The sequence below is a fragment of the Bos taurus genome, chromosome 3 (genome assembly GCF_002263795.3).
Source record: "Bos taurus isolate L1 Dominette 01449 registration number 42190680 breed Hereford chromosome 3, ARS-UCD2.0, whole genome shotgun sequence".
Classification (NCBI taxonomy): domain Eukaryota; kingdom Metazoa; phylum Chordata; class Mammalia; order Artiodactyla; family Bovidae; genus Bos; species Bos taurus.
In genome coordinates, this window is record NC_037330.1 from 120,634,257 (window position 1) to 120,659,871 (window position 25,615).

General features: G+C 59.1%; 1 protein-coding gene across 1 annotated transcript; it reads left to right on the top strand.

Annotated features, from left to right (window-relative positions):
• Window positions 1-12,149: 12,149 nt before the first annotated feature.
• BOK (BCL2 family apoptosis regulator BOK) lies at window positions 12,150-24,429 on the top strand. Its single transcript, NM_001098868.1, is given in 5 exon segments — window positions 12,150-12,337; window positions 12,846-13,097; window positions 15,627-15,755; window positions 22,841-23,004; window positions 23,743-24,429. Coding segments are annotated over 4 exon segments (642 nt in total). The 5' UTR covers window positions 12,150-12,337; window positions 12,846-12,874; the 3' UTR covers window positions 23,869-24,429.
• The last annotated feature ends 1,186 nt before the right edge of the window (window positions 24,430-25,615 follow it).

Here is a 25,615-nt window from a genome sequence, read left to right on the forward strand (position 1 = left end):
CTGTCGGGAAAAGGGATTGTCCCGAGAGGAGGAAGAGGGCCCAGTGGTTGTCTGACCCTCGACGCCTGCCCCTGTCGCCGGGGCCGCCCGAGGACCCTGCTGCTTTCTGCGCCACGTGAGCTGCGGGCCGGGGGCCCCTGGCTGCCCCTGGGCCCACGGGGGTGGGCTTCTCATGCGGGCTACCCCCAACCCGTCCACCTGCTGGCCCCGGCGGGCAGGTGCACACCTGTGGTTAATGTGTTTCTCGCAGACAAGAGGAAGACCATCCACAGTTTATGGCCGTGGTGCAGCGGGTGTGAGGCTGGCTGCAGGGTCAAGGTCAGGGTGGGGCGAGGGGGGCGCCCTGGTCTCCAGCTCCACAAGGAGGTTGGGCAGCAGGAGGGGGGGCCCAGCATGCCCTGATGCCCCTGGAGCCGGGGGTGGGGGGGTCAGGGCCCCCTCTTCACTGGATCCTCCCAAGTGTGGAAACTTTGAAAGGGAGAGAGGCAGCCTCTGTCCCTGCCCCCTGCAGAGCCCTGCCCCGGGGGGCCTGCCCGCCCACCCCTGGGCCCCCTCCCACTCTGCAGGTGCCCCACCTCCTCCCACCTCTGACCCTCCCTGAGGAGGTGCAGAGGTCACCAGATGCCCCCTGCCCACCTCCCAGAGCCCTTCCTCACCCTAGCCAGTCCCTGGGCAGGTGGGCAGAGTTGGGACCTGACCCTTCGGACACCCCTGAGGGCTGCCAGCCCATTTCTCTCTCTGGAGCTCAGCCTGGGCCCAGCCTCGCAGCAGCCTGGAGCCCTCGTTCTGAGACTGGGGCCGGGCGGGGTCCCAAGGGCAGGTCTTCCCTCCCCCACCTGCCTCAGCTGGCCTCTCCTAGGAGCCGTTCAACCAAGAGTGTCCACTCTGGCCAAAGGTCAGCCAGGCTGTGTGGGAACTCAGCACCCAGCCTGCAGGGCCCAGGGTGGCCCTGAGTGAACACCCAGAACAAGCTGGATGATGGATGGGGTGCAGGGGGACAACCTGGCCTCCTGGCGACCAGGACTGAGCCTCGCTCCTTTCTGCCCACGTGGGCGCTGCGTCTGGAGCGTTGAGGGTGCGCGGTGTCTCCTGAGTCTGCACCCCAGGGAGTCCTGCCCCGGGCAGGCGGCCTGCAGACCTGTCAGGACGAGTGGCCAGGACAGCCAAGGGGCAAGCGGCGCCGACAGCCATTTCCACAGGTGTCCCCGGGGCCTGGCCCGCCTTCTCCAGCCTCAGGCGGCCAGCTTCACCTTCCAACGCTGAAGAATGTTGTTGTTCAGTCGCTAAGTCGTGTCTGACTCTCTGCGGCCCCATGGACTGTAGCACGCAAGGCTTCCCTGTCCTTCATCATCTCCCAGAGTTTGCTCAGATTCATGTCTATTAAGGCGGTGACACCATCCAACCATCTCATCCTCTGTCGCCCCCTTCTCCTCCTGCCCTCAATCTTTCGCAACATCAGGGTCTTTTCCAGTGAGTCGGCTCTTCGCATCAGGTGGCCAAATCATTGAAGGATATTTGTACATGGTCCAACTCAGTTTGGTGAAGCCGGTGCCTCCTGACTGGCACCAGCCTCTGCTTCCTGAACGCTGCCAGCACTGTCTCTCTGGAGAGAGATGGTCGGGCTCCAGCCCGAGGGCCCACTGTTCCGTGCCCGCTGGACAGAGCCCCACCTGCTGGCCCTGTTTGGGTTCAGATCCTGGTACAGACCTCCCAGGGGGTCCCACAGCATGGCCCAGAGGCGGAGCTTTCAAATTGCCCCTTCCTGCTGGTGCAGGGATGCTGGGCATCAAGGCCAAGAAAATGACCAGAGACGCACAATTTAGCTCAACCGTGAAAACATGCGAACTTCAAAACCCAGTGAAGTGACTAAGGGAGTAAAAGGCCCATCCAGCGGAACACGGTGCGGAAGCCAAGCTGCTGCTGGGAGGGTGCAGAGAGGCTCAGGCTGAGTGCCTGTGGGGGCAACAGACAGAACCCCTCCCCGCAGGTCTCTCCCCTCCACCACCCCCCTGCCCCTCCCCTCCCCCTTAGGCCCTCTCCCCTCCCCTTAGGCCCTCTCCCCTCCCCCTTAGGCCCTCTCCCCTCCCCTTAGGCCCTCTCCCCTCCCCCCAGGCCCTCTCCCCTCCCCCCAGGCCCTCTCCCTCCCCCCAGGCCTCTCCCCTCCCCTTAGGCCCTCTCCCCTCCCCCTGGCCCCTCTCCCCTCCCTGCAGGCCTCTCCCCTCCCCCTCCCGTGGCTGCCCATGAGCCAGAGCATGAGTCTTCAGTGCAAAGTTTTAACATTTTTTCTATATTTTCCAGAATGTATCAAATGAACCAGTGTGAGTTTTATGACTAAGCTCCTGGGGTCGGAGGCTGCAGTGCAGGGCTCTAAGCCCCCTCCCCCAGCAGGCTGAGGAACCGGCAGAGCGGCAGCATCTAAACACCAAGATGAAACCACAGGCGCGTGTTTCCTGCACGTCCTGGGGCTGCAAATCACCACAAACAGCTCCAGACCAAGACAAGCCAGGCTTATCAGACAGCCATCCACGGCGGGGGGGCGGGGGGGCCCTGGGGGCTTTAAAACTGTCAGCAGCGTCAGTCCTCCTGGAGACTCGGGGAGAGTCTGCTCACTGCCTCTTCCAGCTTCTAGAAGTGCCAGCGTGCCCTGGTTTGCGCCCTCCCCCCGCCTGTGACTGGGTCTCTGTCACCCATCCTCCCGCCCTCTGAGCCGACCCCTCCTCCCTGTCACAGGAGCCTCGAGACAGCCCTGGGCCCACCTGAACATCAGGATGCTCTCCCACTCCAGACCTTCATTCAACCCCGCCTGCTCGGGGCCGTGGGGGGAGGTGTTGCGTCTCAGGAACTGGCACAAGTCCACCCTCAGGGTGTCATTCTGCCCTGGAGTGAGGCCAGGATGGCAGAAAACACCAGCTCCCCAAGCCTGGGAAACACGACTGAGGAGCAGCCAGGGGAGACCCTGGGAGGTGGAGAGCCCAGCGGAAGGGACTGTGGCTCTGCAGTGAGCACACCGGGCTGCAGGAGGCAGAGCCCAGAGAAGCCCAGTCAGGGGCTGCGGAGGGGAGGCGCCTGTCCTTCCAGGAGGAGGCCAGGGGCAAGGACGGGGCGGGGAAGCACCCCAACACACTGGGGGAAGCTGCCCCAAAACGGAAGGAAATGTGGGCCTTCAGGTTAGAAACTCTTGACCTGACATGCAATAGAAAAATGTCACAACTCCAAAGATAAAGACAAATCTCAAAACGGAGGAGGGGGCTTCCCTGGTGGCCCACGGGTTGGGACTCTGCCCTTCCAGTACAGCGGCACGACTTTGATCTGGGGTCAGAGAACTAAGATCCCACGCGCCAGGCGGCTGGGCCGAAACGCTTTACAAAGTGGAGATGGGTGCTGTGGATTGGAGGCTGTACCCCCGACAAGGAAGCTGCAGCCCTAGCGCCCCCTCACCAGTGGGCCTGACTTCATTCAGAAGTGGAGACTTTGCGGATGTGACCGAGTTAGGATGGGGTCGCCCTGATGTCCTAAATACAGTGACCGGCGTGCTCATGAGGAGGACGCCAAGGGGCCACGGGATGAGCCAGGCAGACAGGGCAGTGATTTGGTGCCAGGACGCGGCAGCGGGCACAGCACACCCCCGCCCCACCGCCCATAGGGGCACGGCCCTGGCCTGCCTGGCTGTTCGGACGTCTGGTCTCCATACCTGGGGGAGGACAGGTGTGCGCTGTTCTCGCCCAGCAGGGTCGGCTCTGTGAAGCTGAGGAAGGGGTGAAGGGCAGGGCGGGGACGGGGTGGGCATGAGGGGGAGGGCACAAACGTCAGGCTGGCGGGCACACCTGGAGTGTGAAGCCAGCGGAGGGCGCTCCGGAGTCCGCTCTAACCACAAGCTTTCGAGCTGCCCAGGAAGAGGACCCCCTTTCAGGGACCCCAAGGAAGAGGCCACCAGTCGCCAGGCTCTGCTCAGACCCCACGGGGACCTGCTGCACCCTCTTGTTCTCGTGGAAACACAGCCAAGGATGCCACCCCTGCCCCCAAAGGGAGGGACCAAATCACACAGAAGAGCTGGAGAAACGGGGACCAAGCAGGAGACCTGGACACCAGCTGCGCCAAGCCCCTGGAGCCACAGTCCCCGGAGTCCCCCAAAGGGAGCCCAGGGTCCTCTGCTGAGGCAGCAATCAAGGAGTAGGAGGAGGTGTCAGAGGCCAGGGGACCGGCGGGGAGGCGCGGGGGGGAGGCCTCCAGGAGGCGACGCTGCCCGACCATCTGGAAAAGCGGCTGAGATGTTTCTGCAGGGCCGTGATGTGCCTGATGCAGGGGAGGCAGCGACTACACCCCTTCCGCGCGTCCAATCCGCTCAGCAGCGAACAGTACAGACACGGCTGCAGCCAAGGCTCACGGGGACGTGGTCACTCTGGGAGGACGGGGACGTGGGGTGGGTGGGGAGACTCCATCCTCGCCCACTGTGGGGGCTGTCACCTTCAGATCAGTCACTCAGTCGGGTCCAACTCTTTGCGACCCCATGAATCGCAGCTCGCCGGGCCTCCCTGTCCATCACCAACTCCTGGAGTTTACTCAGACTCGTGTCCATCGAGTCCGTGATGCCATCCACCATCTCATCCTGTGTCGTCCCCTTCTCCTCCAGCCTTCAGTCTTTCCCAGCACCCGGGTCTTTTCCAATGAGTCAGTTCTTCGCATCAGGTGGCCAAAGTATTGGAGATTCAGTTTCAGCATCAGTCCTTCCAATGAATATTCAGGACTGACCTCCTTTAGGATGGACTGGTTGGATCCCTTGCAGTCCCAGGAACACCTTCAGTCTGAATAATTAAAGAGCACCATTGCACACGCTTGCTCCGTGTTTCCCTGTCTTTCATCGGACAGAATAAGGGGCTTCCCTGGTGGTCCAGTGGTTAAGCATTTGCCTTCCAAGTCGGGCTTACCAGTCTGATCCCTGCTCCAGGAGGACCCCACAGGCCTGTGCTCTAGGCCCAGAAGCCCCGTGCTCCACTGGAGAAGCCCCTGCAACGAGAAGCCTCCTCAGGACAAGGAAGAGCAGCCCTCCCCTCCCCACAGAGAGACAAAGCCTGTGCATCAGGTAAGACCCACCACAGCCAAGAAATTCACACATAAATAAATCTTAGGGGAAAAAGCACGATGGGGTAACAGCAGCCTACAACACTGTGGTCCTGAGGGAGTCCTGGGAGAGTGAGGGGGCCGTGGGATGAAGGCCCATGAACGCTGGGTGTTGTCATCTGTGGGGGGAGCACCTGAGTCCTGGGAAGCCTGGGTGCTCGGACGCACCTGTGGGGACTGTGGGGTGCGTGGAAGGCCCCTAGAAAATTAGAACTGTGAGCATGACTCCAAATCTATTACACAGAGCAGAACCCTCCAGCAGCCTACTGGAAAGAAGAACCTGGAGATTTTAAAAAGAAAGAGAGAGCAACCAGAAATAAACCCACACACCTACAGACAACTAGTCTTTCTCAAACAGGCAAGAATATACAAGAGGAAAAAGACCTTCTCTTCAGCAAGTGGTGCTGGGAAAGCTGGACAGCTGCATGTGAACGAGTGATTCCCTCCCACCATACACAAAAATAAACTCAAAATGGGTTAAAGGCTTAAATATAAGACAGGACACCATAAAACTCTAGAGGAAAGAAAGAAACTGAAGTCGCTTAGCCGTGTCCGACTCTTTGCGACCCCACCAGGCTCCTCCGTCCATGGGATTTTCTAGGCAAGAGTACTGGAGTTGGAGAAGGCAATGGCAACCCACTCCAGTACTCTTGCCTGGAAAATCCCATGGACAGAGGAGCCTGGTAGGCTGCAGTCCATGGGGTCGAGAAGAGTCGGACATGACTGAGGGACTTCACTTTCACTTTTCACTTTCACGCATTGGAGAAGGAAATGGCAACCCACTCCAGTGTTCTTGCCTGGAGAATCCCAGGGACAGCGGAGCTTGGTGGGCTGGCATCTGTGGGGTCGCACAGAGTCGGACACGACTGAATCGACTTAGTAGTAGTAGTAGTAGTAGTAGTACTGGAGTGGGTTGCCATTTCCTTCTCCAGGGAACTTCCCGACCCAGGGATCGAACCCAGGTCTCTCACATTGTAGACAGACGCTTTACCGTCTGAGCCACCAGGGAAATCCCTTAAATATAAGACACCATAAAACTCTAGAGGAGATCACAGGCAAAACATGCTCTGACATAAATCTACCAAATGCTGAAATCCGTCTGAGTTGAGCCGCCCAAGGCAGCAGAGATAAAAGCGAAAGTAAACAGGCAGGAAACAAACAACTGAAAGTAATCAACCTCACAAGCTTCTGCACAAGAAAGATCAGTCGCTCAGTCGTGTCCGACTCTTCACGTCCCCATGAATCGCAGCACGCCAGGCCTCCCTGTCCATCACCAACTCCCAGAGTTCACTCAGACTCACGTCCATCGAGTCGGTGGTGCCATCCAGCCATCATCCTCTGTCGTCCCCTTCTCCTCCTGCCCCCAATCCCTCCCAGCATCAGAGTCTTTTCCAATGAGTCAACTCTTCGCATGAGGTGGCCAAAGTACCGGAGTTTCAGCTTTAGCATCATTCCCTCCAAAGAAATCCCAGGGCTGATCTCCTTCAGAATGGACTGGTTGGATCTCCTTGCAGTCCAAGGGACTCTCAAGAGTCTTCTCCAACACCACAGTTCAAAAGCATCAATTCTTCGGTACTCAGCCTTCTTCACAGTCCAACTCTCACATCCATACATGAACACTGGAAAAACCATAGCCTTGACTAGATGGACCTTTGTTGGCAAAGTAATGTCTCTGCTTTTGAATATGCTATCTAGGTTGGTCATAACTTTCCTTCCAAGGAGTAAGCGTCTTTTAATTTCATGGCTGCAGTCACCATCTGCAGTGATTTTGGAGCCCAGAAAAATAAAGTCTGACACTGTTTCCACTGTTTCCCCATCTATTTCTCATGAAGTGATGGGACCGGATGCCATGATCTGCATTTTCTGAACGTTGAGCTTTAAGCCAACTTTTTCACTCTCCACTTTCACTTTCATCAAGATGCTTTTTAGTTCCTCTTCACTTTCTGCCATAAGGATGGTGTCATCTGCATATCTGAGGTTATTGATATTTCTCCCGGCAATCTTGATTCCAGCTTGTGCTTCTTCCAGTCCAGAGTTTCTCATGATGTCCTCTGCATATAAGTTAAATAAACAGGGTGACAGTATACAGCCTTGACGAACTCCCTTTCCTATTTGGAACCAGTCTGTTGTTCCATGTCCAGTTCTAACTGTTGCTTCCTGACCTGCATACAAATTTCTCAAGAGGCAGGTCAGGTGGTCTGGTATTCCCATCTCTTTCAGAATTTTCCACAGTTTATTGTGATCCACACAGTCAAAGGCTTTGGCATAGTCAATAAAGCAGAAATAAATCTTTTTCTGGAACTCTCTTCCTTTTTCCATGATCCAGTGGATGTTGGCAATTTGATCTCTAGTTCCTCTGCCTTTTCTGCGCAAGAAAAGGAAACCATAAACAAAAGAAAGGGAGAGCCTACAGACTGGGAGAAAATGACTGCAAAGGATGTGACCAACAAAGGCTTAATTTCCAAAATGTACAAATAGCGCATGTGACTCAGTGACAGAAAAACAAAGAACCCAATTGAGAAATGGGCAGAAGACCTGACCAGAATTTCTCCAAAGAAGGGATCCAGGTGGCCAACAGGATGCCAATGAAAAGATGCTCAACATTGGTAATGATTAAAGAAATCCAAATCAAAACTGCAATGAGCTACCCCCTCACACTGGTCAGAATGGCCATCATTAAAAAGTCTATAAACAGTAAAAGCTGGAGAGGGTGTGGAGAATAGGGAACCACTGTTGGTGGGAATATACACTGGTACATCCACTATGGAGCACAGTTCCTCAAAAAAACTCAAACTAGAGTTTCCATATGATCTAGCAGCTCCACTCCGGGGCGTGTTGGTTGTTTGTTAGTCACTGCATCGTGTCCAGCTCTTTGTGACCCCCGGGAGTGCAGCCCGCCAGGCTCCTCTGTACATGGAATCCTCCAGGCAAGAATACTGGAGTGGGTTGGCATTTTCTTCTTCAGAGGATCTTCCTGACCCAGGGATCAAACCCAGGTCTTCTGCACTGGAGGCATATTCTTTACACTGAACCACGAGGAAAGCCTGGCATGTATCTGGACAAAACTATAATTCAAAAGGAAACATACATCCCAGGGTTCACAGCAGCAGTATTTATAACAGCCAAGACAAAGGTGCAACTTAAACGTCCATCGACAGATGGGTGGATAAACAAGATGCGGTTTGTATGTATGTATGTATGTATGTATATAAAATGGAATATTACTAATCCATTCAAAAAGCGTAAAAGCAATGCCATCTGTAGCCGCAAGCTAAGTGAAGTAAGTCAAAGAAAGAAATACCTTACGCTACCACGTACATGAGGACTCTAAAATATGACACAAAAGGTCTCCCCTACGAAGCAGACACACTCACAGGCACAGAGAAAAACTGCTGTTGGCAGGGGTGGGAGGGTGGAGTGGGAGCGTGGGACCTGCAGGTGCCAACTATTACGTGGCGAACGGAGAAGCCGTCCCACCGTAAAGCACAGGGAGCGATGCGGCGTGCTGTGCTGCACCGCGATGGAGGAGAGTGCAGACGAGAACACTGCACGTCAGCTCCACGCCAGTATTCTTAAAACCTATTTCTTCATCTATTTGGCTGCCATGGGTCTTAGCTGTGGCCCGTGGGGTCTAGTTCCCAGGGATTCAGCCCAGGGCCCCTGCACGGGGAGCATGGAGTCGTAGCCACTGGACCTCCAGGGAACTCAAGCTAGGGGCCAGGAAGTAGGAGTGTGGCTGGGGGAGCTAGTTCCTTCGCCACCCTGCACCCCGCCCCGAAGGCGCCCACTGAGGAATGACAGTGGAAGCAGAGGCACTCTGCCTGGATGAGCCCTGATTTGCAAAGTGCTCGCCTGGGAGGTGGTCTCCAGACACCTGCTGGTCGTGGAAAATCACCCCCAACCACTGGATTCTTTCGATCGTGGACACAAGAAATGCACACAGAAATGCCTGGAGTTGAAATCCCTGTGCCAGATGTCGATTCACACGATAAATAATAGGAAGGGTGGCGGCCTGAAGCCAGGTAGGTCTGGGACACAGACCGATTCAGCTCGGGGGTCAAGTCCTGGAAAAGCACAGGTGTCTCCAGCAGGAAACGCAAGACCAACTGCCAGCCTGATTTGGGGAAGAAAAAGAAAAAGCGTCTTTTTAACAGTCACAAAAATGGATTTTTAAAAAGCACAGCAGAAGGCCAGGAACAAAGCCTGGCTGGCTGGCTTAGGAGCCCTGGAGGCGGGGTGGGGGTGAGGGACACTTGCAGGCAAGAGATTAACACCCAGAAAATAAAAGACAGGGCCCAGCCAACTAGAGAAAGTGGTCAGGCTGGAGAAACCGAGAAAAACCCCTCCTGGGAGCAGTCCTGAGGCTCAGAAGGGCGATGGAGGGGAAGGTGCTGGGCCCCACCGGCTGCTGGGGGCCTGCAAGCACATTACAGAACAGGACGCCCGTCACACTGCAGACAAGCGGCTTCACCTTACAGCTACCCCAGGGTGCTGCCGAACGGGGCAGGCACGGCGTGGCTGGTTCAGGGTCACGGTCCGGCTACGCTCAGTCCTGCACTGGTGCCTTGGCAAGTCCCCTTCCTGCTCTGAGCTTCCGTATTTTCATCTATAAAATACAGGTAATCCCAAATATCACTATGTACTCAGTCACTCAGTCATGTCCGACTCTTTGACCCCATGGACTTCAGCACACCAGGCTTCCCTGTCTTCCACTATCTCCCGGAGCTTACTCAAACTCATGTCCATTGAGTCAGTGATGCCATCCAGCCATCTCATCCTCTGTCGTCCCCTTCTCCTCCTGTCTTCAGTAGTTCCCAGCATCGGGGTCTTTTCAAATGAGTCAGCTCGGCAGCCAAAGGATTGGAGCTTCAGCTTCAGCACAGTCCTTCCCATGCATATTCAGGGCTGCTTTCCTGAGCCGTGACTATATGACAAGTTCTTTCCTACGTGGATTAACTGATTCCATCCACACAATGTAGGTATTATTATTTTCTCTACTCTACAGATGGGGAGGCCAAGGCAGACAGAAGTTCAGTGCCTTCCAAGCAAGTGTCAGTATCAATGGCCTCACAAAATGAGATGGGAAAGGTTCTCTCGTTTTCTATTATTTATATAGGTTTGCACAAGGTCAGTGATATTTCTTCAACTGTAGAGAAATTCCTCAATGAAACCATCTGAGCCTAGAAGTTACTTTGTGGGGAGTTTTAAATTGTGAATTAAATTTATTTAATTGTTATAGGACTATCCAGAATTTTCTATTGCTTCTAGTGTCAGTTTTGGTAAATTATTTCATTTACATTTCAAATTATTTTCATAAAGTTGCTCACACTATCGTCTCATCCCCTTTGAAAAATGATTTGGCTGTGCCGGGTCTTGGTTGCAGCATGTGGGATCCAGTTTCTTGACCAGCGATCGAGCTGCGGCACCTCGCATTGGGAGCACAGAGTTTCAACCAGCGGATCCTCAGGGAAGCCTCTTACCTTTTGAATGTTTGCTGTATGTGTGGCTATGTCCTCTTTTTCATTCCTGACACTGGAATTTGTGTTCCTTTTTTAATCCAGTATTTCCAGGGGTTTATCCATTGCATTCTCTTCAAAGTACCAACTTTTGGCTTGATTGATTTTCCCTGAGTTTTGCTTTTTTCCCACCAATTTCTGCTTTTATTTTTATTTCCTCTCGCTTTTGAGTTTAATTTGTTGTTCTTTTTCTAGCTTCTTGAGTTGCAGCTTAGAGCATTAACTTTCCAACTTTTTTCTAAAGCTATACGTTTTCCTCAAAGGACTGCTTTATCTGCCTTCCACAGCATTTAATGTGCCATATTTTCACTACTGCTCATTTTAAATTATTCTACAACTTTTCCTGTGATTTACTATTTGGCTCATTGATGATTTAGAAGTGTGATGTTCAATTCCAACTCCTTGGAGGCTTTCTGGTAGTTTTCCTGTTTTTGAGTTTTCATTTATCTCAGAGAGGACACACTTGTATAATTTCAATCCTTTGAAATTTGTTGAGACTTCCTGGCCCAGGACATGATCTATTTCGTTTAACATCCTATGCACACAGGGAAAGAATACGCGTTCCCAGATACGGGCGCAGTGTTGTATACACGTGGATTCAGGCAGGTGGGAGCACCCTATTTGTTGTTTGACTGTGGGATGCTGACTTAAGGACAGAGAAACAGGGCTGTCCCTGGCTGTCCACTGGCTAAAACCACTCTTCCACAGTGTGGGTTTGATCCCTGACCTGGGAAATAAGAACCCACATACCAAGAGAGAGAGAAATGGAACAGTGGGACAGAAGAGCACCCAGAACAGAGCCTCACATATACGGTCGCTTGGCTTATAATGCGGACTGTTCTCCAGATCAGTGGGAAGAGCACGGTCTTTGCAATAAACAATGAAGGTCCACTGGACATCCATATGGAAAAGACAAGCTCTGACCCCATCACAATATTCACAAGAATTAACCTGCAATCCCTCACAGAAGTAAATGTGAACGCTAAAACAATTAAGCTTCTAAAACAGGGGAGAATGTCCTAATGGAAAATCACTGAAGGTGAGAAAAGTGATAAATGGGATGTCATGGAGAAAACTGTTCAACACAGCCACGCCAAAGATAGCAGAAGATAATGGCGACAACTTCAGTACAAAGCACACACAAATATGCATCTATCGATACAATGTCCAGCCATGTGTAAGGCCGGGGACACAGCACCCAGAACATACAAAGAACCTCTAGAAATCAATAAGCTGATGAAGCCGGGTGTGAGCCCACGCGGCTGGGGCCCGCGCTAGGTCCTGCTCACCGGGCCAGGCGGGGACAGCTCCCGCCCCCAGGCCCTCCCAGAGCGCGCCTGGGAACTAGCCCGGTCCTCCTTAAGCGGGGAGGCGGCGGGGAAGCTCCGGCCGCGGCTCCGCCCCGGGGTTGCCTTTCCCTTAGAAGGCAAAGCCCCAAGCCTCGCCTCCAGCCGGCGGAGAGTCGCGCAGTGCTGCCCGAGCTCCCCTCGCCCCCGACGACGCCGCCAGAGCCCCGGGAGGGCCCGAGGCCCCGCGCACTCGGCGCTCCAGCCGGCTCGGCGTAGACTGGGCGGGCACCGGGGCGGGGCGCGCGGCCTCGCCGGTTTGAATGGAAGGATCTCGAGCGGCGGGGGCGGCGGCCCGCAGGTCCTGAAGCCAGCAGTAGTCCCCGGCCCCCGCGCCCGAGACATGCGGCGGGAGAGGTGAGCGGGCGGGCGGAGCCTTGGGGACGGCGAGGCCGGGGACAGGCACCGAGGATCGCGAGGCGCGGAGGCGGGCGGCCCAGGACGCGGGGCCGGGCCGGGGTCCCGGCGGCCGCCGGCCGGGCGCAGATCGGGCCGTGCCCACGCCTCCGTCGCCCCGCGCACTAGTCTTCGCGCGCGGGTGCGGCGGCCCCGGAGCAAATCGCCATTTCGCCGCGGTCCCTCCTACCCTCGGCGGCCGCGAGGATCCTTGTGGTTGATCTTGGCATCTGAAAGAATGTGACTCCGCGCTTTTAAAGATCTGGAGCACCAACCGGAGCGCTCACCCGCAGCCGGCCGGCCGGAGCCCTACCCCGGAGCCCAGCCCCGCCCGGCCTCCCGGTGCGCCCCGGCGCGCGCCGCGCCCCCTCCCCGCGCCCCGCTGCCCGCCCTCCGCGCGGCCGGCCTTCCCCTTCGCAGCCCGGCCGGGGCGACAGGGCGGGCCCGTCTGAGCGCCGTCTGCCCGCAGGTGCGGCGCCCCCCGCCCTCGTCCCCGCCATGGAGGTGCTGCGGCGCTCCTCGGTCTTCGCCGCCGAGATCATGGACGCCTTTGACCGCTCGCCCACCGACAAGGAGCTGGTGGCCCAGGCCAAGGCTCTCGGCCGCGAGTTCGTGCACGCGCGACTGCTGCGCGCTGGCCTCTCCTGGAGCGCGCCCGAGCGCGCCGCGCCGGTCCCCGGCGGCCGCCTGGCGGAGGTGTGCGCCGTGCTGCTGCGCCTGGGTGAGTGTGGGCTCCGGCCGGCCGGCCGGCGGGGTCCCCAGGCTGCCCCTTCCAGCCGGTCGGGCGGACACGCAGCGGCTCGGGTACAGCTGTCCTTGCACTGGCAGCCCACCGGGTAGCCGGGCTTCTGTCTTCCCTCCGGGGCAGGGAGGGGACTGGTCCTGGTGCCCTGAGGGATCTATCGCGCAAGGCGGGCGGGGTTCCCTCCAGCACCCACCTCTCCTAGCTCCCCCGTCAGCTGGCCTGTGCACCCGCCAGACCTACTGTCTGCCTGCTGAGCCCAGATTGCACACATCCTGGCCATAAAGAATAGAAAACTCCAGGAGGAATGATGTTTTCGTGGCTAAATTTCCACAGTGACCCTTGTACTCAGCTGGGCACAAAAATCCTTTGTCGGACCACGTGTCCTGATGTTTGTTTTGGAAAATAGGTCCTCACAGTTACTGGCTGCAGTCCTGTGTGGGCTGCTCTTTTCTCTGGGTTTGGAGGCCTCCCCGGGCTCCTGCGGAAATTAGTGCCCAGGAGACCAGAAACTGTGTGAGGCTGGGTAGCCGTGAACCCCGCCTGCACAGCTTGCTGTGTAGACGTTGGTGGGGGGTTGATTCCAGGGTCATCGGGCTTAACTGTCTCCATCTTCTCCAAGGACCGCAGAGAGGGAGGGACCCTCTCAGCTGACTCATTCAACCCATCTCGCCATGGGGACGAAGGTTGCCCAGTTCTACACCGCCCGGCGTGACCTTCCACGTGGGGAGTGTGCACTCAGGGGGGCGTGGGGGCACACGCCCCCAATGGGTGGCTCTCCAGACAGAGTGGGTTGAGAGACTGGCCCAGGACCCTGGGTTGGAGGGAGCACCCCGTGGAAGGGGATGCCCGCCTCTTCTCAGGCTGGCCCTCGTGTTCTGTGGACCCTGGGGGCAAGGCTGTGTAGACCTGGTCTGCCCAGGAGTGTTGGCGTGGTGTGCAGCTGAGAGCTGCAGGGGGGTGGTGTCCCACCTGGGCCTTGGGGGAGGGGAGCATGTGGGATTTGAGGTTTCAGCCAAAGGTCCAGAGTGCCTGTGCTCCCCTGAGGCCAGGGCTCAAACCGTTTCTTCCAGCTGGGCTGTAGGGACAAGCCTGGGCTGAATGTTCCAGAGGGCCCTGGAGAATTCGGTATCTCGGGCTGCTGAGAGGCCCCTGGAGTGGCCAGGAGGAAGTCCTTCCTTTGTCCTGGCCTGCCCTGTGGCCCTGCTGGCCCCCAGCTCCCCAGCCTTGCCTGGAACAGGGTCTCAGGCCAGGGTCCCTGTTGTTTGAACTTGTCTGGAAAGCCCCGCTGTGGGCTCCGCTAATCACTGTCCTTCCCGAACTGTGACCTCGGATCCAGGGAGCCTGGGATGCTTCCGGCCTGGACTGGGGGAGCAGAGTCCAGCCAAGTGCCCCACGCTGGCCCTCCACAGGGCCAGGCCTCGGGGCCCTCCCCAGGCTGCTTTCATGGCCAGTCCCTGGGCTCAGCGTCTGCCAGGTGGCTGAGGGGACCCTGGAGGGAGGTAGCTTGGACCCCCAGTGTGCGGCCCTTGTGAGCTGCTCTACGTGAGCCCCCCGCCTCTTGTCACGGCCTGGAGCCGTCCCCATCCCCAGCACCCGCAGCCCCCTCCCCGGCACAGACTCCCAGCTCTGGGAGCAGCAGCAAACAGGAAGAGGCGGGGGGCGCGCCCCCGCAGCTGGTCTCTTGGGGCCAGTCCCCAGTCGCCCCCCGGGTCTGTGCGTGGGAATGGCTGGCCAGGCCCGCCCTGGGAGTTTCCATGCCACCGCCCCCATGGCTCCACCAGCCTCAGTCCCCCTCTGGCTTCAGATCTTCCTGAATTGGACGGAGTGCAGCTGGCCCCAGGGCCGATGCGTTGCCCTTATCACCGGGCCCTCCAGTGGGAAGCATTTCCCTGTTTGCTTTGGCTGGAGAAGCGGCCGGGCTGGGGGACACCCAGTGCGTGGGCCGTGAGGGGTTCCGGCACGTCCCTGCGGACATGGTGTAGACGGGGCCCTGTGAGGGCGTTCCTCCACTGATGGGCATCCCCGCCGGGCACCAGGAGCCCAGGCCTGCCGCCTCCGGGCAGCGGCTTGGTCTCTGGTTTCCTGAATGACGCTGGGCCTGGTGAGGCTGCCCCTCCCCGAGGCAGCCGCGGGCTCCCCACCTGTGTGGGGTCGCTGGCCCCCACCCTGCCCACGTTGGGACTGGCCGCCTGCCCGGGCAGCTTGCTGTGTGCTGTGAGTCACCGAGCAGGCACGCCCGGGATTCCCGCTGCACCGGCCCAGCCGGCTCTGCCCTGGGGAGGGGGGGCGTGGCTGACTTCTCAGAGGGGCAGCCCACAGGCAGGTCTGGGGTGACTACCGCACCTCCCTGGCCTTGTCCCTGGGGACCCTGGGGGTGGTGTCAAGTGGGTGGGCATGGGACAGGTCGGAGGTCAGGGATCAGGTTGGGGTCAGGGCCCCCTCTGCGGCTGTGGGCTGGCCTCCTGGCCCGTGGGACCCCTCTGACCCACCCCTGGTCCCGCGCAGCGGACGAGCTGGAGCTGATCCGGCCCAGTGTCTACCGCAACGTGGCCCGCCAGCTGAACCTCTCCCTGCAGTCGGAGACCGTGGTGACCGACGCCTTCCTGGCTGTGGCGACCCAGATCTTTTCTGCAGGTGAGGCTTCGTGTCTAGGCCGGGGACCCACGGTGCCAGCGGGGCCTGGGGCCTGGGAGTTGTCGGGGCCGGGGCTGCAGCACAGGTGGGCTTGTCCGGGAACCTCCCTGGGTCCGAGGGCATGGGCCCCTCGTGGGGTTCTGGGGCTGCCCTGGCCGGAAGTCCTGGCTGGTGGTGTGGGTCAGGCTACCAGCTGGCGCTGCTGCTCGCTTGGGCTTCTCGCAGTGCGGTGCCCACTCCCTGGCAGCTGGAGTGGGTGCTGCCAGGCTCCTGGAACCTGAAAAGTTGCGGGGTTGCTGCACCGGAGTGTGCTGGGCAGAGGCATGTTGCCAGCCGGCCCCCCACGGGAGCGGTGCTCTGCAGTGGGGGTGCCTCACCTGGCATTTGCTGGCCCACAGCCTGTGGGTTCCTAGAGCCCCCCTGGGCCCCGGCGGCGGGCAGTGTGTATCCCTGTCGCCTCCTTCCCTCACTTCCTCACCTGAGGGCACCTCCTGCTGCTCCTGTCCACACACCTGCCTCCAGGCTCACAGGAGACCCCCGGACTCGTCCCCAGGCCCCTCCCGTCCCCACGTCCCCTCCTGGGGAGCCCGTGGGCTCCCTGTGGCCCACCTGTGAGCGGGTGCCCAGCTCAGTGCACCCGCCTCGGGCCTGGGTTCTGGTATGGGGCAGGCGCCGGGCGTTGCTGGGCGTCCAGGAGCAGAGCCCCTCCCGGGACAGCACCTTCTCCTTGGCCGACCCGGCGTGCCCCCCGGCGCCCGGAGCTGCATTGGCCGGGGACCCTGAGGCATGGATGGTGGTCCCGGCCTCGGGGAGGGGTCCACGCGGGCCCACAGCTGAGTGCTCGGGGCTGCATCCCAGCTGGAGGACAGGTGTGAGTGGCCAGGCAGCGTTGGGAGTGGGGAGGGCCCCCTTCCCCCTGGGGCTTTGGGGGCACAGCCTGCTGCAGAGGAGGCCCAGGCAGCCCGGAGGCCTCGAGCCCTGGGCTGACTGGTGCTGTGACCTGGTGCTCGCCCCGCCTTTGCTCAGCCGAGGCGGGCTTAGCACTGGAGGGCTTCGGGGCAGAGGAGCCCGGACCACCATCCCTGCCCCGAGGGGGACCCTCCACTCACCCACTGAAGACAGAGGGCCAGATGGAGGGGCTGCAGGCCCGTCAGAGGCCCCGTCTGCTGACCCCACCCTCGGGGTGTTGCCTCCTTGTGTTCCCCTCTGAGGAGGCCTCCCGACCCCTGGCGGGCAGGCCGGCGTTGAAGGTGCGGGACACGGGACCGCCAGCTGCGGGCCAGCCTCCACAGGGTCAGCGCGGCTCTCCGTGCAGCGGTCACCAAGGGCAGGACCCCGAGGGGTGGGGAGAGATCAGGGTGCCCTGGAGGGCCTGACAGCCCTCCCCCGGGTGGGGCTCGGGGGCATCCAGGCTGGCCTGGTGGAGAAGGCAGTTAGAGGGGCCAGGCAGGAAGGGGCACGGTGGGCACCCGGAGCTGTCCGCCATGCTGGGCTCCCCCACCACCCCCCGGGCCCGTCCCGGCCTGACGCCGGCGTGTGGGTGGCCGCCTGTGTGTGTCTCCGAGCTGTCGGGCGGGCAGCTGGTTTATGAGCCGAGGCCTGGCTTTAAAAGGAAGGGTCATTTCTGGGAATGCGGCCGGGCGGGCGGGGGCCGGGGCCCAGGGCGGTGGCGGGAGGGTGGGGGGCCGGATGGAGCGTCCAGCCCTGCCTGCCCAGCCCGCTTAGGGCTGGCGACCAGAGATGGGCCCAGAAGGGCTGTGGGTTCCAGGAGGGCCCCGGAGGCCGGGAGGGAGGTGTGTCCTGGGGATGGAGTGCGTGGAGCTCAGTCTGAAACCGCTGGGGCTGTACCCCACCGACCTGGGCCCAAGTTCCCCGGCTGCCGGCCCACCCTCCCCGGGCCGGGCTCCGCCCCCTCCTCGCGGCAGCCCCCACGCCCGCCTGCCCCCTCGTCGCTGTGTGTGTTGCAGGCCGTTTCTCGACCTCTCTGGACCGCAGAACTCCTACGGCCTCTCCCCGCAGCGGGGCCTGGCCCGCTGACCCCGGGGCTGGACCCGCGTCCCCTTCACCCTCCTGGGCAGCCCCTCTCCTCTGTGGCTGTGGCCGGTGGGGTGGGCGGCTCCAGGACTGCAGGGTAGGGCTTGGGTGCCCGCCACGTGCCGGCACCCTGATGCTGCCGAGCCCCCCACATGCAGCGGCGGGGTGACGCTCCCGCTGCGTCTTGGCTGAAGGGGCTTCTCTGTTCCCTTTTGTGGGAAAACATGAAGTTGGCAAGTATTTTCATTTTTTTACTTCTCATTACAAGAAAAAAGTATTTTACCATGAAAAGATAAAAAACATGAGATAAAGTACTCTCAGAAATCTGTGCTAAAAAGGCAGCCTCCTTTAAACATGAGCAAAGGAATCTAAATAGTCGTCTCTTCCGAGATGTCTGTGAGAAGTCGCTGACCTTCATCAGTCACCAGGGAAATGCACGCCCAGCCACGAGACTCCATCTCGCACCCCCTGGGGGTGGAGGCAGGCCTTCGGAACCCAGCTCGGGAGGCCTCGAGGCGCGAGCCGCCACGGTGGACCTCGTGTCTGTGTCTTCAGTGGGGTGACCCTGATGGCGTCCCCCACCTGAGCCCGCAGCTCCATGCCCCGGGGTTCGCCCCTGAGAAAGGAAGCCACATGTCCACACGAGGGCTTGTCCGTGGGCCTTCAGACCCTCCGCCAGCAGCGGAGGGACCCCACCCAGGTTCTCCTGACTGGTGGTCGGCCCACGCGATGGAGCCTTGCTCCAACGTGACAAGGAACGCGGTGGTGATGCGCAGGATGATGCGAGGAACCTGGAAAACGTTTTGCTCCCTGAGGAGTCGGAAACAAGAGGGGACCTACTGTGTGATTTGATTCACGTGAAATGTCCAGAGCATCCACAGAGACGAGGAGAGGAGAGGCTGCCAGGAGCTGCGGTGACGGGGACGCCGTTCTCATGGGGACAGGGACCTGGAGTGAACACGCCCGGAAGTCAGCAGTGGAGGTGGTTGTGAACACTGTCAACACGCCAAGAACACTGGATCTCTCTTTTTTTTTATTTTTGAGCTGAAAGTGCAGTCTTGACCATTGGAGCACCAAGGAAGTCCCATCTGGGTCTTCTTTTTAAAGTTTTTGGATCTCACACTTCAAAAGGATGAACTGATGGCAGTGAGACTGCTGTGTGTTCAGTTGCTTGGTCGTGTCCAACTCTTTTCGACCTGGTGGACTGCAGCCTGCCAGGCTCCTCTGTCCATGGGGTTGTTTAGGCAAGAATGCTGGAGGCAGTTGCCATGCCCTCCTCCAGGGGATCTTCCCGACCCAGGGATCCAACCCAGGTCTCCCACGTGGCTGGCTGGTTCTTTACCACCTGAGCCACCAGGGAAGCCCGGTAGTGAGATCGTATCTCCATAAAAAATAACGCTAAGAGCTCAGAGAAAATAGGGCATACGCAAGACCCACGCGGGAGACCAGCCTGCTGGCAGCTCCCAGACCAGAGCTTTTCTCTCCAGGTCCAACGTAGTCATGTGGAGCCCACGTGTCCACCTGGGGCGCCGAGTCCAGGGGGCCCGCCAGGGCCGGTGCGCTGTGAGCAGCTGGTGAACGGGGAGCACGGCGTGGTGTCGCCATCCCCAGGACATGGCGCCCTCGTGGCCTGGGTGCCCCTTGGAGAGGGCCCATGAGCAGAGCCCTGAGGGTGGGCAGTCTCGTGGGTGGCGCTGAGGCTGGCGGAGTGGGCCCAAGGCCAGCGGCAGGAGGGGGTCCCGGGGGCCAGGGCCGGCTCGGGGCCTTCAGACGTGGGCCTGCTTTGAAGGGGTGGGAGTCAAAGCACCAGGTGGGCCTGGTTCATGGGGTTTTTACATTTGCGTTTAACTGAGGTGAAATTCACGTGGTATCTGATTAACCATTTGATTCGTTGCCGTCACCTTGGGGTGCGTGTGGTCGGGCTCCCCGCCACCTGGGCCCATGCTGGGAGCTCGGCGTCTGGGTCACGGAACCCTGAGGGAGGCCCCGGTTAAGCGTGTAGAGTGCGATTCGGCGCATCTGTCCACCCGCAGGGCTACGCAGCCCTTGACACCCAGCGGCTGCCTCGATATCCGGCAGCTGCCACTGCCGGCCCGGGGCCCACCGCTCTGCCTCCGTCTCCACGGCCCCGCTGGCCCTGCCGCGTCAGGAACGCACTCCCACTCGAGTCTGCGTCCTTCGGGGACGTGTTGTTTCAGCCGGCGTGGTCCTGGCCCCGTCAGAGCTCCTGCCTCGGGAGGCCAGATGACCTTCTGTTGTGCAGATGGCCCACTTCGCGCCCTCCCACTCCCGAATCTTCCTGTCTTGCCATTTCCACCTCCTGGTGACTGTGAACAAGCGTCCATTTGCCTTGTCTTGTGCTCCTGTGACCTACCGTCCCCGGGAATGGGGGTCCAGGGCCTGCGTTCCCCACCTGTGCTATTCCTGCCAGACCAGGGCCCGGCCCCCAGGGGGTGTCCTCTCACCGGTGATGCCAGGTGCCCTCAGATGCCTTTCCCGTCACAGGGACCAGGCTGCACAGTTACCTGGATCCACACATTGCCACTTTGAATTTTCAACCTCATAGACTATCCTTTACATCTCGTTTTAATTGAGGCTTCTTTGACTATCAGGGAGGGTAAGCATTTTTCACATGTCTAGTGTATTCAGTTCAGTTCAGTCGCTCAGTTGTGTCCAGCTCTCTGCCACCCCGTGGACTGCAGCACGCCAGGCCTTCCAGTCCATCACCAACTCCCGGAGCCTGCTCAAACTCATGTCCATTAAGCCGGTGATGCCATCCAACCATCTCATCCTCTGTCGTCTCCTTCTCCCACCTTCAGTCTTTCCCAGGATCAGGGTCTTTTCCAATAAGTCAGCTCTTTCCATTAGGTTGCCAAAGTATTGGAGCTTCAGCTTCAGCATCAGTCCCTCCAATGAATATTCAGGACTGATTTCCTTTAGGATTGACTGGTTTGATCTCCCTGCAGTTCAAGGGACTCTCAAGAGTCTTCTCCAACACCACAGTTCAAAAGCATCAATTCTTTGTCAGTCAGCTTTCTTTATAGTCCACCTTTCACATCCATACATGACTGCTGGAAAAACAATAGCTTTGACTAGATGGACCTTAGTTGGCAAAGTAATGTCTCTGCTTTTTAATATGCTCTCTAGGCTGGTCATAGCTTTTCTTCCAAGGAGCAAGCATCTTTTAATTTCATGGCTACAGTCACCATCCGCAGTGATTTTGGAGCCCCCCCCCCAAAAAATAAAGTCTCTCACTGTTGCCACTGTTTCCCCATCTATTTGCCATGAAGTGATGGGACCAGATGCCATGATCTTAGTTTTCTGAAAGCTGAATTTTAAGCCAACTTTTTCACTTTCCTCTTTCACTTTCATCAAGAAGTCGCTTTAGTTCTTTGCTTTCTGCTGTAAGGGTGGTGTCAACTGCATAGCTGAGTTTATTGATATTTCTCCCAGCAGTCTTGTTCTTCATCCACCCTGGCATTTCACATGATGTACTCTGCATGTAAGTTAAATAAGCAAGGTGACAATATGCAGCCTTGATGTACTTCTTTCCCAATTTGGAACCAGTCTGTTGTTCCATGTACAGTTCTAACTGTTGCTTCTTGACCTGCCTGCAGATTTCTCAGTGGCCACAGGACTGGAAAAGGTCAGTTTTCATTCCAATCCCAAAGAAAGGCAATGCCAAAGGATGTTCAAACTACCGAACAATTACACTCATCTCACACGCTAGCAAAGTAATGCTCAAAATTCTTCAAGCCAGGCTTCAACAGTATGTGAACCATGAACTTCCAGATGTTCAAGCTGGATTTAGAAAAGGCAGAGGAACCAGAGATCAAATTGCCAACATCTATTGGATCATCGAAAAAGCAAGAGAGTTTCAGAAAAACATCTGCTACTGCTAAATCACTTCAGTCGTGTCCGACTCTGTGTGAGCCCATAGACGGCAGCCCACCAGGCTCCCCCGTCCCTGGGATTCTCCAGGCAAGAACACTGGAGTGGGTTGCCCTTTCCTTCTTCAATGCATGAAAGTGAAAAGTGAAAGTGAAGTTGCTCAGTCACGTCTGACCCTCAGCAACCCCATGGACTGTAGCCTTCCAGGCTCCTCAATCCATGGGATTTTCCAGGCAAGAGTACTGGAGTGGGGTGCCATTGTCTTCTCCGTCTGCTTTATTGAGTACATCTATTGTATTATTAGTATTTTTTATTTTGTGAATCCACTATTCATTTGTGTTCCTATTTCTTCAGAAACTGTTCAAAGTGAAAGTATTAGCTGCTCCGTTGTGTCTGACTCTGTGGGACCCCATGGACTGTAGACCGCCAGCCTCCTCTGTTTGGATTTCCCAGACAAGAATACTGGAGTGGGTAGCCATTCCCGTCTCCAGGGGATCCTTTTTCTTCCCTTGTTGTACAGAATCTCTTTATGTGTTAAGGAGCTTTTTATGACTGACAGGCATTCGTCCCCAGGTTGTCACACGTCTGTCCTTCCCCCAGGGAGGCTCTGTCTTAGTTCTGCCCTCAGCAGCTTGGTGCCTGGGGATGGCCCTTCCTGCTGGGCCTCAGCTTCTTTCCATGGCGAGCGCCCCGCTGTGTTCCGGGGACAGCCAGGCTGGGGCAGGTGCACCTTGAAGCTGCTTGCTGTTCAGTGCCTCCAGCGCCAGGTCCCTGAGCCCCCTTGACCCGCTCAGGTCCCTCTTTGCCAAACCGCTTTTCTACTCCATCGCTTTCTCCAGCAGAGGTGGGCTGGGTCGTCGCCGGGCTCTGGCCCTGGTGTGCAGGTGCGGAACAGAAGCTTAGGACATCTAAGAATGGCCCACGGGGCTGGCGGAGCTGACTTGAGCAGATGGTGGCCGGGAGTTGCACGCCGACCAGGTGACCTAGCTCCCTGTCTGACTGGGAGCTGGTGGTCAAGGCTGGCCCTGGGTGCTGACCCCGGTCACCTTTGGGGTGGTGGGCGCGTGGCTCCAGGAGGCTCAGCCCTGTCGTGACGCTGCGGGCTGGCCTTGAGCGGGGCCTTGGTGGCCCTTGGTGACCAGCACCCTCTCTCCCTGCAGGCATCACGTGGGGCAAAGTTGTGTCCCTGTACTCCGTGGCCGCGGGGCTGGCCGTGGACTGTGTGCGGCAGGCCCAGCCCGCCCTGGTGCACGCCCTCGTCGACTGTCTCGGGGAGTTTGTGCGGAAGACGCTGGCAACCTGGCTGCGGAGGCGTGGTGGATGGGTGAGGGCGCCCGCGGGGTAGCGGGGGTGACGGGCTGGAGGGGAGGCGGTTGTGGCTGGGGCTGCATCCCTGCCCCAAGGCTGACCCGGGGCATGCCCGCCCCCCAGAGCTAAGCCTGCTGCCCTGCCCACTGGGGGGTCAGAGCCACGTTCCACCTCTGTCTCTGGGTCCCCCATCATGTGCCCAGCGCTGGCCCGGCCCGGGGCTGCTGGAAGCGGTGCCTTCTTTGTAGAGTGGGTGGCGGCAGAGGTGTGTGCAGCCCACCGGCTGTGGGGACAGCAGTCAGCCCTGGGCTGGGGTTGGAGCCACGGTGGAGGCGGAGCGGCGCGGGCAGGAAAGGTCTGACTGCCAGGGTGACTCATGGCAGGCGGGACATGGGCAGCTCTGTCCCCTGCCCATCCTGTCCTTGGGCCCGGCGGGGCTGGGCACCGGGGCAGCCAGGACGCTGACTGCCAGTGTGGCCGGAGGTCAGGCTCCGGGGCTGCGCTCCTTAGCAGGACTAGGAGAAACAGGGAAGTGAGGAGTGGCTGCCCGCTGGGCTCCTGTTCTAAGGGGTTGTCCCCCACGGCGTCTGCAAGGGGACATGGAAGTGCCCTGCTCAGGAGATTCCTGCCTCTTCACGGCCGACCTCGGGCCTTTGTCCAGCTGGACCGCAGGCACCCCGTCAAGCGGCACGGCCGCCTTGGGTGGGGCGGGACTGCGTCTCCCGCGCCCTGACAGTGCCCTCTCCCCTCCCAGACGGACGTGCTCAAGTGCGTGGTCAGCACCGACCCGGGCCTGCGCTCGCACTGGCTGGTGGCCGCGCTCTGCAGCTTTGGCCGCTTCCTGAAGGCAGCCTTCTTCATGCTGTTGCCGGAGAGATGAGATGCCGGCTCAGGCAGGAGCCCAGGGGGCCCTCCGCCCCACCCGAGCTGGGAAGACCCTCGGAGCTGCCCCCGAGTGGACGCTGGAGACCCTGCCCTGAGCCCCTCCTCCAAAGCCCAGGCCCTCTGGATGGAGGCGTGAGGGTCTCCCCCGGGCCTGGAGCTGGGCTTCAGTGCCAACCCTTCTGCCCTGGAAGCCCTGCCCGCCCCCTTCTTCCCGGGCCAGAAGGCTGCGCCGCGTCCTGGCCCTAAAGCAGGAAGCGGGAGCCCCGTCCATGTCGGGACCACATCAGGACTGGAGCTGGCCTCGGTCCTCGAGGGAGGGGCTGTGCACGTTCAGCCTGAAGGCGCCTCTGGCTTGGCTGAAGCTGGAGGCGCCGTGGGGCTGGCTGACCCTGCATACCGAGTGTGAGGCTGCTGTGGTGGCTCCTGATCTACTTCTGGGGGAATGTGTGCCCCATGCGTGTGTCGGGTTCCCCATGTGGCAGGGAGCCCTGGGCGCGAGAGCCCGTGGATGAGGACGATGGTGTGTGTCTGACCCCAATAAAGTGCAGTGGCCGTGGATGGTGCCCATCTGCTGCCTGCACCCCCTCCCGCGACGGACGGTGGCAGCCCCACCATGATGGATCAGCATGCCGCCCTGGGGCCCCTCAGGGAGGCCGCCTCACTGCCCTGTACCTTGCCAGGCCCACGCGCACACGCGCATGCACACACTAGCCCTCGCGTGCATGCAGCCCTGCCCTTCACGGTGGCCAGCCTCCCCCCGTCCACGCCTCCCCACGACCTCCCACCGCAGTGCCCCTGGCCCTGATGGGGGCGGCCCGGCCACAGGCACACAGCTGGATGTGGCCTCTCTGCCCTGGCTCCCTTTCCGTACCAGGCAGGGGGCCGCAGACGGCCACACCGGCCGCCTGGCCCGCCTCCCGCGGGAAGAGCCAGAGGCCAGCTCCTATGCACACGGGCAGTCCTGCGCCCCCCTCGGGGCCCACCTCCCGGCCCCAGGCCCCCCAGGACCACTCTCCTCAGCTCCTTTCCTGGGGAGTGGGCAGGGGGCCAGCACCACCTCCCAGCTCTGCCTGCTCCATCCGCGGGGAGAGAGCATCTCTTGGGCGCCCGAGGCGGGAAGTCTGGGTGGTGGGGTGGGGGAGAGGAAGGGTCCCCTGGCACCCTGCTTCCCATCACTGGGATCAGAAAAGCAGGTTTCAGGCCCCGCGGGGAGACTGGCTGTGGGGGGCGTGCTGGGCAGAAGATACGGGGGGACACGCCCTTTCTGGCAGCACAGAAGGTGACTTTGCGAGGGAAAGATGGAGAAGAAATGTGAACCCATGTGAGGCAAACTCTGAAGCTTCCTCAAGGACACCTTAGACTTGGTCAGACAGAGGAAACCCCTTGTTCTAGAAGAAAACAGTCTTGTAAAGCCATTTCTCTACAAGTAAGTAAGTTTATAAATTTAACATAATCATTATGAAACTACTTGTTCGCTCAGACGGTAAGGACTCTGCCTGCAAAGCGGGAGCCGCGGGCTGGATCCCTGGGTCGGGAAGATCCCCTGGAGAACGAAATGGCAACCACTCCAGTATCCTTGCCTGGAGAATCCATGGACAGGGGAGCCCGGTGGGCTAAAGTTCATGTGGTCACAAAAGAGTGAGACGTGATTGAGCAAAGCATCTTCCTCTTAAGAAAGTACTAGAGTATGTTTCCCCATCTGGATCTAAAGCTAATTATAAAGGTCACACGAGGAGGGGAAG